General features: G+C 32.0%; 7 protein-coding genes across 7 annotated transcripts in view; 4 read left to right on the top strand and 3 right to left on the bottom strand.

Annotated features, from left to right (window-relative positions):
- Nucleotides 1-319: 319 nt before the first annotated feature.
- Nucleotides 320-1,927, bottom strand: NAEGRDRAFT_36687 (uncharacterized protein). The gene is made up of 2 exons (XM_002677084.1): nt 1,081-1,927; nt 320-1,000 (listed from the first exon to the last, which is right to left on the bottom strand). The coding sequence occupies exons 1-2, from the start codon at nt 1,810-1,812 to the stop codon at nt 374-376; spliced, it is 1,359 nt and encodes a 452-aa protein (XP_002677130.1). The 5' UTR covers nt 1,813-1,927; the 3' UTR covers nt 320-373.
- A 303-nt stretch (nt 1,928-2,230) lies between these two features.
- On the top strand, nt 2,231-3,538 carry NAEGRDRAFT_49149 (uncharacterized protein; the record flags this gene model as incomplete). Its single annotated transcript, XM_002677199.1, has 1 exon — nt 2,231-3,538. The coding sequence occupies one exon, from the start codon at nt 2,231-2,233 to the stop codon at nt 3,536-3,538; it is 1,308 nt and encodes a 435-aa protein (XP_002677245.1).
- A 27-nt stretch (nt 3,539-3,565) lies between these two features.
- NAEGRDRAFT_33662 (uncharacterized protein) lies at nt 3,566-4,330 on the bottom strand (the record flags this gene model as incomplete). The annotated part of the gene is made up of 5 exons (XM_002677083.1): nt 3,566-3,634; nt 3,678-3,742; nt 3,789-3,934; nt 3,981-4,117; nt 4,160-4,330. 5 exons carry the CDS (start codon nt 4,328-4,330, stop codon nt 3,566-3,568), a joined length of 588 nt encoding a protein of 195 aa, XP_002677129.1.
- Nucleotides 4,331-4,429: 99 nt separating this feature from the next.
- On the top strand, nt 4,430-7,759 carry NAEGRDRAFT_49148 (uncharacterized protein; the record flags this gene model as incomplete). The annotated part of the gene is made up of 1 exon (XM_002677198.1): nt 4,430-7,759. One exon carries the CDS (start codon nt 4,430-4,432, stop codon nt 7,757-7,759), a length of 3,330 nt encoding a protein of 1,109 aa, XP_002677244.1.
- Nucleotides 7,760-7,838: 79 nt separating this feature from the next.
- On the top strand, nt 7,839-8,756 carry NAEGRDRAFT_67680 (uncharacterized protein; the record flags this gene model as incomplete). The annotated part of the gene is made up of 3 exons (XM_002677197.1): nt 7,839-8,237; nt 8,309-8,405; nt 8,446-8,756. 3 exons carry the CDS (start codon nt 7,839-7,841, stop codon nt 8,754-8,756), a joined length of 807 nt encoding a protein of 268 aa, XP_002677243.1.
- Nucleotides 8,757-9,085: 329 nt separating this feature from the next.
- Nucleotides 9,086-10,804, top strand: NAEGRDRAFT_67679 (uncharacterized protein; the record flags this gene model as incomplete). The annotated part of the gene is made up of 1 exon (XM_002677196.1): nt 9,086-10,804. The coding sequence occupies one exon, from the start codon at nt 9,086-9,088 to the stop codon at nt 10,802-10,804; it is 1,719 nt and encodes a 572-aa protein (XP_002677242.1).
- A 1,616-nt stretch (nt 10,805-12,420) lies between these two features.
- The window catches only part of NAEGRDRAFT_67678 (Peroxin 7 (Pex7), putative), a gene marked incomplete at both ends in the record, with an annotated part of 1,222 nt that continues 1,086 nt past the window's right edge, over nt 12,421-12,556 (bottom strand). Inside the window, one exon of the mRNA XM_002677082.1 lies at nt 12,421-12,489. Within this exon, the coding sequence (XP_002677128.1) occupies nt 12,421-12,489 (69 nt within the window). The remainder of the gene's footprint in view (nt 12,490-12,556) is intronic.

Raw genomic sequence — 12,556 nt, 5'->3', positions numbered from 1 at the left:
TTTTGTGGTGTGGAAGGATGACTCATTTTTTTGTAGTTTTTGGGCGGAAGATTTTAAAGAAATACAAACTCATTGTAAAGGATTTCAATATTAACTTTTGTATCGCTGTTAGGTCATGTTGGAGAACTTTAAAGGTTGACTTGGATGTTGTTGAGCTAGTAACAATAGTTTCACATTCTCAATTTGTTGATATCTGCTCGCTTACGATTATTCGTCTATTTGGTTCTAAGAAAATGATTCACCTCATCTTTCTAATAGCATTACATAACAACAAAATTGAATCATTAACTAAATGTTCAAGGTCATTGAAATTTGTTAATATTACATTCAATACAATAAATTTTATTATACACTTTAGGTGCAGGTAGTAGATTTAAATGTAAAGACCTTCTGGAATACCTTGTTGCTTTTTGTACAAAACCTTTTCCTTGGCCTTTGTAAAGTCTGTTTGAGTAACTTGGAGTCTACGTTCTCTGAGAGCCAACAAACCTGCTTCTGTACAAATAGCTTTAATGTCAGCACCAGACAATTCATCCTTTGAGGAAATAAATTCATCCAAATTTACATCAGTAGCCTTACTCATCTTACGAGTGTGAATTTCAAAGATCTTTCTCTTTGTCTTAACATCTGGGAATGGGAATTTAATCTTACGATCAATTCTACCAGGTCTAATCAAAGCAGTATCAAGAGAATCAATTCTGTTAGTGGCCATGATAACCTTAACGTCACCCCTGGAATCGAAACCGTCCAATTGGTTAAGCAATTCAAGCATAGTTCTTTGAATTTCACGTTCACCTCCTGATGTTGAATCAAATCTCTTTGTACCAATAGCATCAATTTCGTCTATAAATACAATACTTGGAGCCAATTCTTCAGCAACTCTAAACAATTCACGAACAAGTTTTGGACCTTCACCAAGATACTTTTGAATGAGTTCGGAACCAACAACACGCAAGAAAGTAGCACTGGTGTGATGGGCTACAGCTTTGGCAAGAAGTGTCTAATATGATTATACATATTCAATAATATAAGTATAATGATGATGATTAATACATTGTTGTATAAATAATTACTACATACCTTTCCTGTACCTGGTTCACCATAAAGTATAACACCTTTTGGTGGTTTAATACCAATATCTTCATAAAGTTCTGGATGTGTTAATGGGAATTCGACAGCTTCCTTGATTTCTTGGATTTGATCTTCCAAACCACCAATTTGTGAATATGATTCGAGAGGAGCCTTATCGACTTTCATGACAGAGACCATTGGATCGGCTTCATCTTGAAGAATACCAACAACAGCCAAATATCTATTGTGCATTAAAATACTACAACCAGGTTCCAATTGATCCTTATCAACAATTGAAAGGATTGAAACATAGAATTCAGGACCAACACTGCTAGAAACAATAGCATGGTTATCATCAATAATTTCTTCAAGAGTTCCTACAGCCATTGGTGATCCTCTTAATTCATCGACCATGTTACGTTCCTCTTCCATATCCTTGCTCTTTTCTTGGGCAGTCAAAAGTTTTGTTTGATTAGTAACAAATTCTTTTTCCATTGTAAGATAGTCTTTAACTCTTTCCAATCGTAGTATTCTAAGTTTACATTTTGAGACTGGTGTAACTTCTGGAAGCTTTTCAGCAATTTGTGGACCCTTTTTCCTCTTTTTTCTGCCAATACGGGTTGGTACTGGTTGTTCAAACTTTTTCTTTTCCTTCTTCTTTTTCTTATCGTCCTTATTCTGCTTTTTTCCAGCGCCAGGAAGTTGGAAAGGTTGTTGTCCTCCACTCGGTGCGTTACCCATGATGATGTTGTATTATATTATTTAAATCTTGTTGATCACAAGGAAATAAGATTGATGTACAAGTGTTTTTTTAAAAATGTATTATTAATAGGATCCACCAAACACCAGGTTGATGTATTTTTTCTTGTTGGAAATTTGAATCTTTTTTTAGATCAACAAGTTTATCCAAGCTTACTCAAGTCAAAAGTAATTATTAATAAAGCCAGGTGAAAGCATTTAGCAAAGTTTAGTTGGGACTATTGATTCAATTAATTGAGGAACTAGCTTTGATGTGTCCAGTTAAGCATCTTTCATTATTTATAAGGAAATTCACATATTAAGATTTTCCTCAAGTATTAACAAAAAAATGTTCAAAACTCACAAACTTTGTACTTCCAATCATCTGTTGAGGATGATTAAGCCCAAGGTAATGGTAAGAATGTACAGCAAATCAGAATCATCTATTGGATCGAAATGGTCTTCTTTTCTAATGAGTGCCAATAGGAATAATCCATTGACTTTGAAACTTAAACAATTTTACAACAGTCAGACAGTAACTTTTGAGGAATGGAGAAGGATGTTTAAATCATGTAAGGAGAAGTATCCTTCTACTGTTAGCGAGATTGCGAATACTCCTGTTCATGCTTCTATCTTTAAGCAACTTTCCCATCGAGCTTTCTTATTGGAAAGTGGTTATTTCGTACGAAAGACTGGAGTGAGCAATATCATTCTTGTTGGTAATTCAGGAATTGGAAAGAGTATGACCTACAAAAACTTTGTTCAATCATGCCAAGTTTTCCACCCTAAGGTTATTCCAATTTATTTAACATACGAACATATTTGTGGAAATGAGAGCTTTAAGAAAACTGTACCAATTGATTTGATTTTCAGTGAATTGGAAAGGGAACATTCGTTGAAGAGAAAAAAGTCAGGTTATAGTGATAAGCTTCATGAATTGTCAACCCTTCTCGAATCAAGCGACAAGTATTTAATGTTAATAATTGACAATGTTGAGAAAGTTTATGAATTGAACACCAAAGACTTTCCAAAAGCACATGCTCATATTGCCTGGTTGTCCACTCTTGCAGGGGATTCCAGTGGAAGAATTCCCGTAACTCTAAGCTGTTCCAATTTCATTCCTTCATCTGAAGTCAACATTCCATTCAAATCAGAACGTGCATTCTCCCCAAGCAAGTTCTTGGAAATTAGACTCCCTTCTGTGAAACCAACCAACTCAAAGAATATTGAAGAGTTCCTGAAATGTAAATCAGGAAGAGCCAATGAGATAACCTTCCTCACAGGAGGAAACATGAGGGAAATAAGCAAATTGTTAGTGATGGAAGAGTTGGATATTTCCTACTCCATCTCTGATTCTCACAAGCTTGGTGATGATTCAAATCAATTCCTTTTAGAAATTACAAAGAAAATGTTGGAAATCAATACTGAATTTTTTGAATCACTTTGTTCAGATAATAGAGGAATATTGGCAAGATTATTTGATTTCTCACTTTCTAAGGAAAATATTGAACTCGATATGAATAAGGTGAGAAAGGCCAATTTGGAATCTTTCACTCCATTGAAGTATTCTGAAGCCATGAAGTTGTGGATAGCCCTGCAGGAAGAGCCAATTCCATCTAACTTTAAGCAACAACTCGGAGCTCTTCATGATTCAGGTAATTTAATCGTGGATGGTGATGAAATTTATCCAATTTCTTTGTTTTCACTCTTTCAATTATCCAGAGAATGATTACAAGAATAATTTACAATAATTTATTTAGAAAAGTGCTAGTCCATTTACAATTTCTGGGCATTTCTTTGCTCCAATTTTATATTCCTCAAAAGTCTATTTTGTAAATTAGTTAACATTCGTATTCCAAAATACATACCAATTTTCCATCTCTATTTGTGTCCATTTCCTCAAAGATTTTATCTACAAGTTTTGAAGGTTTATCTGAAATCATAATAAAATTAATCAAATAAATTCCAATAAAACCCACCAAAATCACCTTGCAATGTCAGTAAATCACCCAACATTTGATAAAGAGCTGTTACAATTCTTGTCATTTCACTTTTCAAAATATATCCATCATGATTGAGATCATATAACTTGAAAGCAAATTCCAATTTTTCATCAGCATTTCCTCTTTTCGAATAATTTTAATCAATTATTCGAAACTAATCAAACCTACCTTGTCATTATACTCATCGATATCAAAAACTCATCAAATGAAATACTCGAATCACAATTTCTATCAAAAGCATTAAATACCAATGAAGTTATGAATGGATCTTTAATTCCCATCAATTCCGTTAATTGACAAAAATCCTATCACAATAAAATTAAAAATTGATGATCTAAAAAACCAACCTCTTTAGGTATAGCCCCATTAGGTACTTCGGAATAGAATTGAGTATGTAATTGTTTAATTTCCTTCTTATCATAATGTGTCTGATGAGCCAATTTATCTAATAAATCTTTTGATAACGATGGAATATTTATTAATTGTCCAGATGATGGTGAGCCTTGATTTTGTCCCATTTTTTATTGTTTTGTTTAATTCTCCAAAGAAATCTGTTTTCTCGTTCGAATGAAAATTATTGTGTCAAACGTGATGATTAAAATCAAAAAATAAGAAGAATGAAAGAGTATGATGTTTCATCACTTATGAACGATGAAAAGTTGCAAAAAGATAAAAAATACATTTTACAAGGTATTAAACAAGATTGTTCGCTCTCACTTTTATATGCACATTCTTCATTAAAGGCGAATCGAGAAATTGTGATGGCGTCAGTTAAAAAACATGGTCACACATTATCTTATGCCGATCCATCACTGTGGAAAGATAGAGGTTTAGTTTTGGAAGCCATCAAACAAAACTATGGCCAAATACTAGAGATTGCAGACGAAACTCTTAAAAGAGACAGAAGAATTGTGTTGGCAGCCATTAAGCAGGATGGCACTGCATTACAGTTTGCTGACAATTCATTTAAAAACGATAGAAATATAGTACTGATGGCAATTAAACAAAAGGGAAGTGCATTCAGTCATGCTGATTCGTCATTTAAGAAAGACAGAGCATTCGTATTGGAAGCTGTGAAATTAAATGGTGAAGCATTGCCGTATATAGATGCATCATTCAAACAAGACATTGAAATTGTTAGGGAAGCTATTAAACAAAATGGCTGTGCACTTAGACTTGCAGATAGTTCATTTAGAAGTGATAGACAGTTTATATTGGAAGCTGTTAAACAAAACGGCCTGGCCTATATTACCATTGCTGAAAAATTGAAAAAGGAAATTGAATTGAATGCTATCAAGCAAGATGGTGTTAAACTATCTGATATTTCCATGAATATTGATAGAGAAATTGTTATCCAAGCTATTCGAAATGGATTACCTTTCAAAAACACAAACCATTCACTTTTTAAAAATAGAGAAATTGTGTTGGAGGCCACAAAGAAAAATGTAAAAGCTCTTGATTTTATTGATGATTCGCTTAAATATAACACAGACTTTATTTTGGAAGCAATTGAATCTAATGGAGAAGCTTTAAGGCTATTTACAAACTTCGCCTTTTCAAACTTTGAACAAACCAGAGATATTGTCTTGAAGGCAGTTAAACAAAATGGCTACGCACTTGACTATGCCAATGAATCATTCAAAAGGGATAGAGAATTAGTATTGGAAGCTATTAAACAAAATGGCTACGCACTTAGATATGCAGATGATTCATTGAGGAAGGATAGAAAATTTGTGTTAGAAGCTGTTAAATTGAATGGCGATGTAATTTCAACAGATGAGTCCTTTAAAAAAGATAAGCAAATTGCGTTGGCGGCTGTTAAACAAAATGGAAATACTCTTGAGCAAGTTGATGAATCATTGAGAAGGGATAAGCAAATTGTAATGGAAGCTGTTAAACAAAATGGAGAAGTACTTAGATATGCCGATGATTCATTGAGGAAGGATAGAAAAATCGTGTTGGAAGCTGTAAAACAAAATAGCACAGCATTCTACTATGCAGACGAAACATTAACAAAAGACAGAGAAATAGTATTGGAAGCTTTGAAACAAGATGGTGAACTGTATTTATTTATTGACGAGTCATTACTTCAAGATAGGGATATAATTTTAGAAGCTGTTAAACAAACCCCAACTGCAATTGATTTCATAGATACACACTTACTTTCAGATACAACATTCTTCCACTTACTTACAAAAACTAATCCCACAAGAGCTAATCAAATCAACTCTTTGTTATTTAATTTTATTGAAAAATCTAATGATCCAATGACTACAAAGCTTTCTAAGGACATTGTTGGAATGTATTCAAACAAGTATTGTGATGAAAGTTATTTATTTTATTGCTTGGATTTACATGAAACTTTTCCAAAACCAATTCTCAAGTTATTTAGTGCCAAATACTCTGCTGATTTCATAACCAAGTTAATTATTTTGCAAATTGTGAAAAATATAGTATCAAAACATCCATTTACCAAAGCTTCTACTTTTGAATCAGTTGACTATCATCTGTTTTGCTTATTATTAACTAGATTTTTGGAAGAAAATGAAAGTGAGATTATTCCAACCCCTATTTCAAATCTGAGAAAGCAAGTTGATAGTATTTCATCCATATTCGAGACATCATATTATTCAGCAAAAGATGTAGAAATGATATTGTACTTTTTCTCTCGTTGGACTGAAAACAGCTCTTCATTTGACAACTACAAGAAAACATTAACAAAATATAATGAACTATTTGGAGATTCTTCAAAAATAATCAAAATTATAGATCAGTACTACTCGTTTTTCAATAAGAAATTTCATTTATTATCAGTTTTAGGATATGGAGGAGAAGGAGTTGCATTCAAAGGGTTTGATAGAATTAGAAAAGAATTGGTTGCTGTTAAAGTTAAATTTGATAAAGAATTCGATCAGAAATCATCTCTTGAAAGAGTTCAATTTATTAAAAGAAATGATATTGAGGGGAAAATTATATGTTACGAATGTGAACTAATTGATAATTACATGTACTCAGTAATGGAATTAGGAGAAGAAACCCTATTAGATTATATTAATAGAAATGTAACACTCTACCAAAATTCTGCAAATATAACAAGAGAAAAACTTATTGAATTCCTTAGTATATTTATCAAAATTTTAGATTCTGTAAAATCAATTCATGACCATAACATTTCTCATAGAGATTTAGATCCAAAGAATATAGTTAAGGTGAAAGACAAGTACAAAATCATTGATTTTGACACTGCTAAAGTAATCAAGACAGGTCATTCAATCACTATTGCACGAGGCAAGGCCTCATACATGCCACCTGAAGTTTCATATGATAATTATAGTGATGAATTGTTAAAACAAAATGATGACGAAAAACTAGCTCAAAATGTTGGTAAAATTACAGTTCAGTGCGATTTGTTTTCATTAGGATGTATTCTATTGAAAATATTAACAAATTGCTCTTTACAATTGGATCAACAATTTATTAGCGATTCTGAAATTAAGAAATATGATGAGAACTATCAGTATTTTACTGGATATGGTAAACATTTCTTTTCAGTTGTAACAACTGTTGAAGGAGAAACTAAATTACATTATGCTATTGACAAATTGATCAATAGAACTATTGATTCAAGTTTTAATGTCAATACTCTATTAATTAGATTCATAATTACAATGATTCAAAGAGATTCCTCTAAAAGATTGAATTGTTGGACTCACAAAACAATTCTTTCTGATATTGTTCAACATTTACAAGGTAAAAACATAACTATCAAAGATATTGAAACAAGTATGAAAGAATATAGAACAGTTGCACCTTTGAAGAGCTACAATCAAATACTAGAAGAAAACACTCAAACAATGAATGAAAAGAGTCAAATAATTGAGGAAAATTATCAACTTTTACAAAGAATTAAAGAACTTGAACTACAAGTAAAACTCAATAAACAATAATTTGAGATGGAATTAAGCAATAGTAGTATATTTTAATTGTTTATTAAAATTATTAACAAATTAAATATTCTTGAAAAAAATGCAAAGATTAAACAAATTGATCAGTGGTAGAAGTGACATTCATATCCGATCATCCATTGTGATGAATATTAATTCTTTTAATAGTAGAAAATTCTCATCAACAATTAAAGCCTCTTCCTCTGAACAAGAAACAACAATTAAAAAGTATGGAGGAATGATGGGAAAGAATTGGGATGAATTGTGGCAAAATAATCAAACACCTTGGGACACTAAACAAGGCTGTCCAATTTTAAGACATTTAGTGGAGAATGTTTATAATAATAGATCGGATTTGAAACATGGGTTGATTCCTGGATGTGGAAATGGATATGATGCTGATTTAATGTCTGGAATCAAATCTATTGAAACAGTGACCGGTTTGGATATTTCTGAGACTGCTGTTGAAAGTGCTAATGGAGTATGTAGCGAATTTGTGGATTTATTTTAATAATAATTGAAATTATTTGACATTATATTGGAATATTAAAGAAAAAGGAATCATTTTCATATGGACAAGTTTCAAAAGTGAGCTTTGTTTGTGGAGACTTTTTCAATGTGGATAAAAAGTTTGATATTATATTTGATTGTAAGTTGGTGAGAATTTGAATTTACTAAATTAAACAAAGATACTTTCCTGTGTGCTCTTCCACTTTCTCTTAGAGAATCCTGGGCTAAACAAATGAAAAATCTTTTGAATAGTAAGGAAAATCCTCAATCTGAACTGGTTACCCTCATTTTCCCACTCTTCAAATATAACAAGAATGGTCAACTTGAAACTGATCCAACTGTTGGTCCACCTTACCTATTAAATTTCGAACTTGTTGAAAAACTCCTCACACAACAAGGTTTCACCCTTATTGAAAAATATCCAGTTCCAGCCAATTTGAGCCATCCAGCAAGAGTTAATAATGAAATTATTGCCAGATGGAAACTCTAATCCCATCCATCATCAATAAACCACCTACCCACAACAATCGCCATTGAAAGAACTATTCCCAATATCGTATACGTGAGACAAATGTTTCAACAAGCCATTATTAGCACTTTGATCCCAAACATACTGTAATCCACTGTTTATGGAGCTGATCTTGAGTGTGGTAATTAAAAAAAAGTTGCGTCATTGTTGAATGCACAATATACCACTCTGAGATCACACCAGTGTCGTTACATTATCATTTAGATTGTTGTGGTGTTGAATCGGGAATTTTTGTTAAGGGAGTTATCTTGAAGATAATATAATAGAAGTATTAAGGAAATAACATAAGAATGAATGGTGATCATGGGGTTTATCTAGTACCCCACTCTGTTTCTGAAGAGGAGGTGTATGATGTGGAGGATAATGGATGGCTTTCAAGTGATGATGATAAAGTTGAATATACAATTGAATATTTTGGAAATGGAGTGGATGGAGAACCAGAAGGTGAATGTTTGATTGTTTCACCAATGACCTTTCAGATAGAGGATAATTATGATGATGATTACTATTCTGATCCTGAATTTTCAGAAACAAAACAAAATAATCCAATAGATCAACAAGATGCAGATGAGGCAATGCTGGAATTGAGAGTTTCATGTGAAGATGTTAAAGATGATAATCAACAAAAACTAGGCAATGATGAGGAAAATGATAGGGAAGAAAGTCATCATCATGAAATAACGCCAATGCAAACCTTGATTGAAAACTGTAATTCAACTCACGATCAATTACAAACTCTCAAAGAAAAGCATGAAAAATCACTAAGACTTATGGAAGAATCAATAGAAACTAGAATAACAGAAGCTACTCAATCAATTCAGGAAGGAGTTCAAGAAGCCTTTTCAGAACTTCAAGAAATTATTACTTCACAACAAATAGAAATAGATATGGAAATTTCACTAAGAGAATCGGCAGAAACTGAGAATGAAACTCTGAAAGGTCAGATTGTGGTTATGAAAAGGCAGATTGAAGAGGATGCGCTGTCATTTTCTGATTTACTTGAAGAAAATGAAAAACTAAAGCACGAAGTGAAAATATTTCGAGAACGAAATGTAGCTCTTAAACATCAAGAAATAGAAAGGCAGAAAGAAATTCAGCGGTTGAAGGGTGACATTACCATTCAACAATTGGAATATAGAGACATGATTGAGGAAAACAAACGAGGAAAAAAGAATGAAGAAGTTTTCAAGTTGGAAAAGCAAAAACTTGCAACACAAAAGAAGGTTTTATCTAGAGAATTAGATATTCACTTTTATAGAAATTCAATAAGTGGAAATTCATTTGACAAGACGTCTGTTGAATCAATGAAAGAAACACCAGTAAATTTCAGAGAGAAGGAGTTAGAGAAGGAAGTTCAAATTCTTAGGAAAAGAATGGAGGCATTACAGCCAAATTTGGATACTTTGAAAGATTTATATTTTGAACAAATTTCAAACATGAAAGAATTGGTTGACTGTTCCAAAAAACTAGTGCACAAGCTGGAAGATGAAACAACAACCAAGATTGAACTCAGAAAATCCATGAAGAGAGATTTTGAAAAAGAACATTTGAGAATGGAATATCAAAGATTAACCAAATATGATAGTGAGGAGGAAGAGTTTGATTCATTTTACAATGAACAAGAGAAACAATATAATCGACTATTAAGGGAGAAGGATAAACAATTAGAAATTTTCAGAGTTGCCTACGATGGCATTGTATATAAAACAGAGGAGAGAAGACAAGTATTAGAAACTGAATTTGATAGCTTCCTTCAGATAGTGAAAGATTTACAACAACCCAAAACAATTGACGAAGATGAAATTATTGAAAATTTATTAAGGAGAAGTTCGTCACCAAGCTCACCAACATCTGCTAAACCAACATCACCTAGAAATAGTATATTATCTACTGGTCAACCTAAAAGTTTCATGATTAGTAGATTCCAGAAAGATGCAGTGAAACAAGTGCAAGGAAGACAACGATCTCAATCGTACTCTGATTTTGGAAGTAGAAATTCTGACCTATAAAAAGTATTGTTATCATACAAGTGATTAAATTCTCTTGTGGAAGAATTTTAGGTGAATGTCAGGCCTATCATTGCGTTTTAATTTTTGGAGTATAAACAGATATTGTTGGATTTCATATTATAAAGTTGTCATCATTACTCAACATGATGTTAAAATCACATCTGCAAATTTTGTGGTTTAAATTTTTTTGTTTGCTTTTGGTTTTTAAAAAATATGAATTTTTTATTTTTATTAGGAGTTCTCGGGTACGTTATCTTCTCCACCTGACTCAGTCGCACTCATACCACTCATACTTCCATTTTAAAAAATTCAATAAAAAAAAATAATTCAAAAAAATTTTGGAAAATGAACAGACCATCATATCGTTGTAGTGTGGATATTAATCATAGTGAGTTTCTTATCGGTAAAAATAAATGTAACTGTGGAAAAAGCTTGTTGAGACATTGTTCTTTACATGATGTATATGTATCATCAGCCAATTTTGCCAGCACACACGGAAAGTGTGTTTCGGAACTGAACAATAATAATTTAAATAATTCACATCATTTAACCATGATACATGAAAGATATGACAATCACAACATCACTTTTAGCAAGAATGAAAATTCTGTGTATATTATTGAAGGATGGCCAATTAAAAATCATGTGAAATTATGTAATGGAACATCAAAGCTTTCGGAATATTCAGTAAATGGTAAATTGGCTATTTGTGAAAAACTTTGGAAATTCATTGAGGAAAAAGGACTTCGTGATCAGATGATTTCAATTTTAAAATCTGATGAAAATTATGTTGTTCTATCCGTAGAGGAATGGAATAAGCAATTAAATAATTCAAGAATGGAAGGTGCAAAATCTCAACAACAATATTTAAAAGATGAAACTTTAGGTTATTCTAAAAGGAATAGAGGATTATATCTTCCTCAAAATGGGCAAGAAAAGTTACGGAAAGGTATTGAGTTGGAAACAGTAGAGCAATACAAGGAACGAAAACTACACGAAAAACCTGAATTCAAACGAGTTCCCAATTATTTTACCACTGAATTGAAAAAGTTAATTGTTGAAACAATTGATGAAAAATTAGAAAGTGGAGAAACTGAATTTCTAAAATTGAATAAGTCTGAAATAGCTCGCTCTGTTTCTCAAAAAATTGATGATCCTAAAATCAAGAAATGTCTGTTGTCAACTAAAGGAGGATATTTTGTTTCAATTGTATATGGAGATGAGAAACAATTTGATTTGAAAACTCTATTTAAAGATAGAAAAAAAAGGGCATATAAGAAGAGTTCTGTAGGAGTGTCAATACATAACACAACTCAACAAAAAAAAAACAAAAAAGTCCATGATGCATTAGTGTATGGCTTACATTTAAGCGATTCAGATATTAGAGCATTGGTAGATAAAGATTTGACATATGTTGGAGATTTATTTCAAGATGAAAAGGGAAATTATTCTCTCATTAGAGACATTAGATCAGTGTTTGGTGAATTGTTACTTAAAATTTACGATTTGGATGGATTTTTAACAAAAGAAGGGGATTTGAAGGTAAAATTTCTTCATTGGGGTGATGGTTCAAAATTGTTGGGATCTGGGTTTTTCTTAGCTGCAGTTTTGATAGATTATGTTTCGAGTGGTATCTTTGATACCTCAAACCAACAAGTAATAGCAATTCTGAAAAATTGGTTGCCCTATTATATGAGTTTCCAACAAGAAAATAAGGAGAATATGGAAGAGTTCATGTAAAAAGAAAAGATT

This window comes from Naegleria gruberi (genome assembly GCF_000004985.1).
Source record: "Naegleria gruberi genomic scaffold NAEGRscaffold_24, whole genome shotgun sequence".
NCBI lineage: Eukaryota > Heterolobosea > Eutetramitea > Acrasida > Naegleriidae > Naegleria > Naegleria gruberi.
The sequence above is the reverse complement of the archived record's forward strand: the minus strand, read 5'-3'. Positions and strand labels throughout refer to the sequence as shown.

What these genes read in the sequence shown, in the direction of transcription:
- NAEGRDRAFT_36687 (XM_002677084.1), bottom strand. Translation starts at nt 1,812, where the DNA reads ATGGGTAACGCACCGAGTGGAGGACAACAACCTTTCCAACTTCCTGGC. An exon ending in GTGAACCAGGTACAGGAAAG is followed by an intron (nt 1,001 to 1,080) that starts GTATGTAGTAAT and finishes TAATCATATTAG; the next exon opens with ACACTTCTTGCCAAAGCTGT.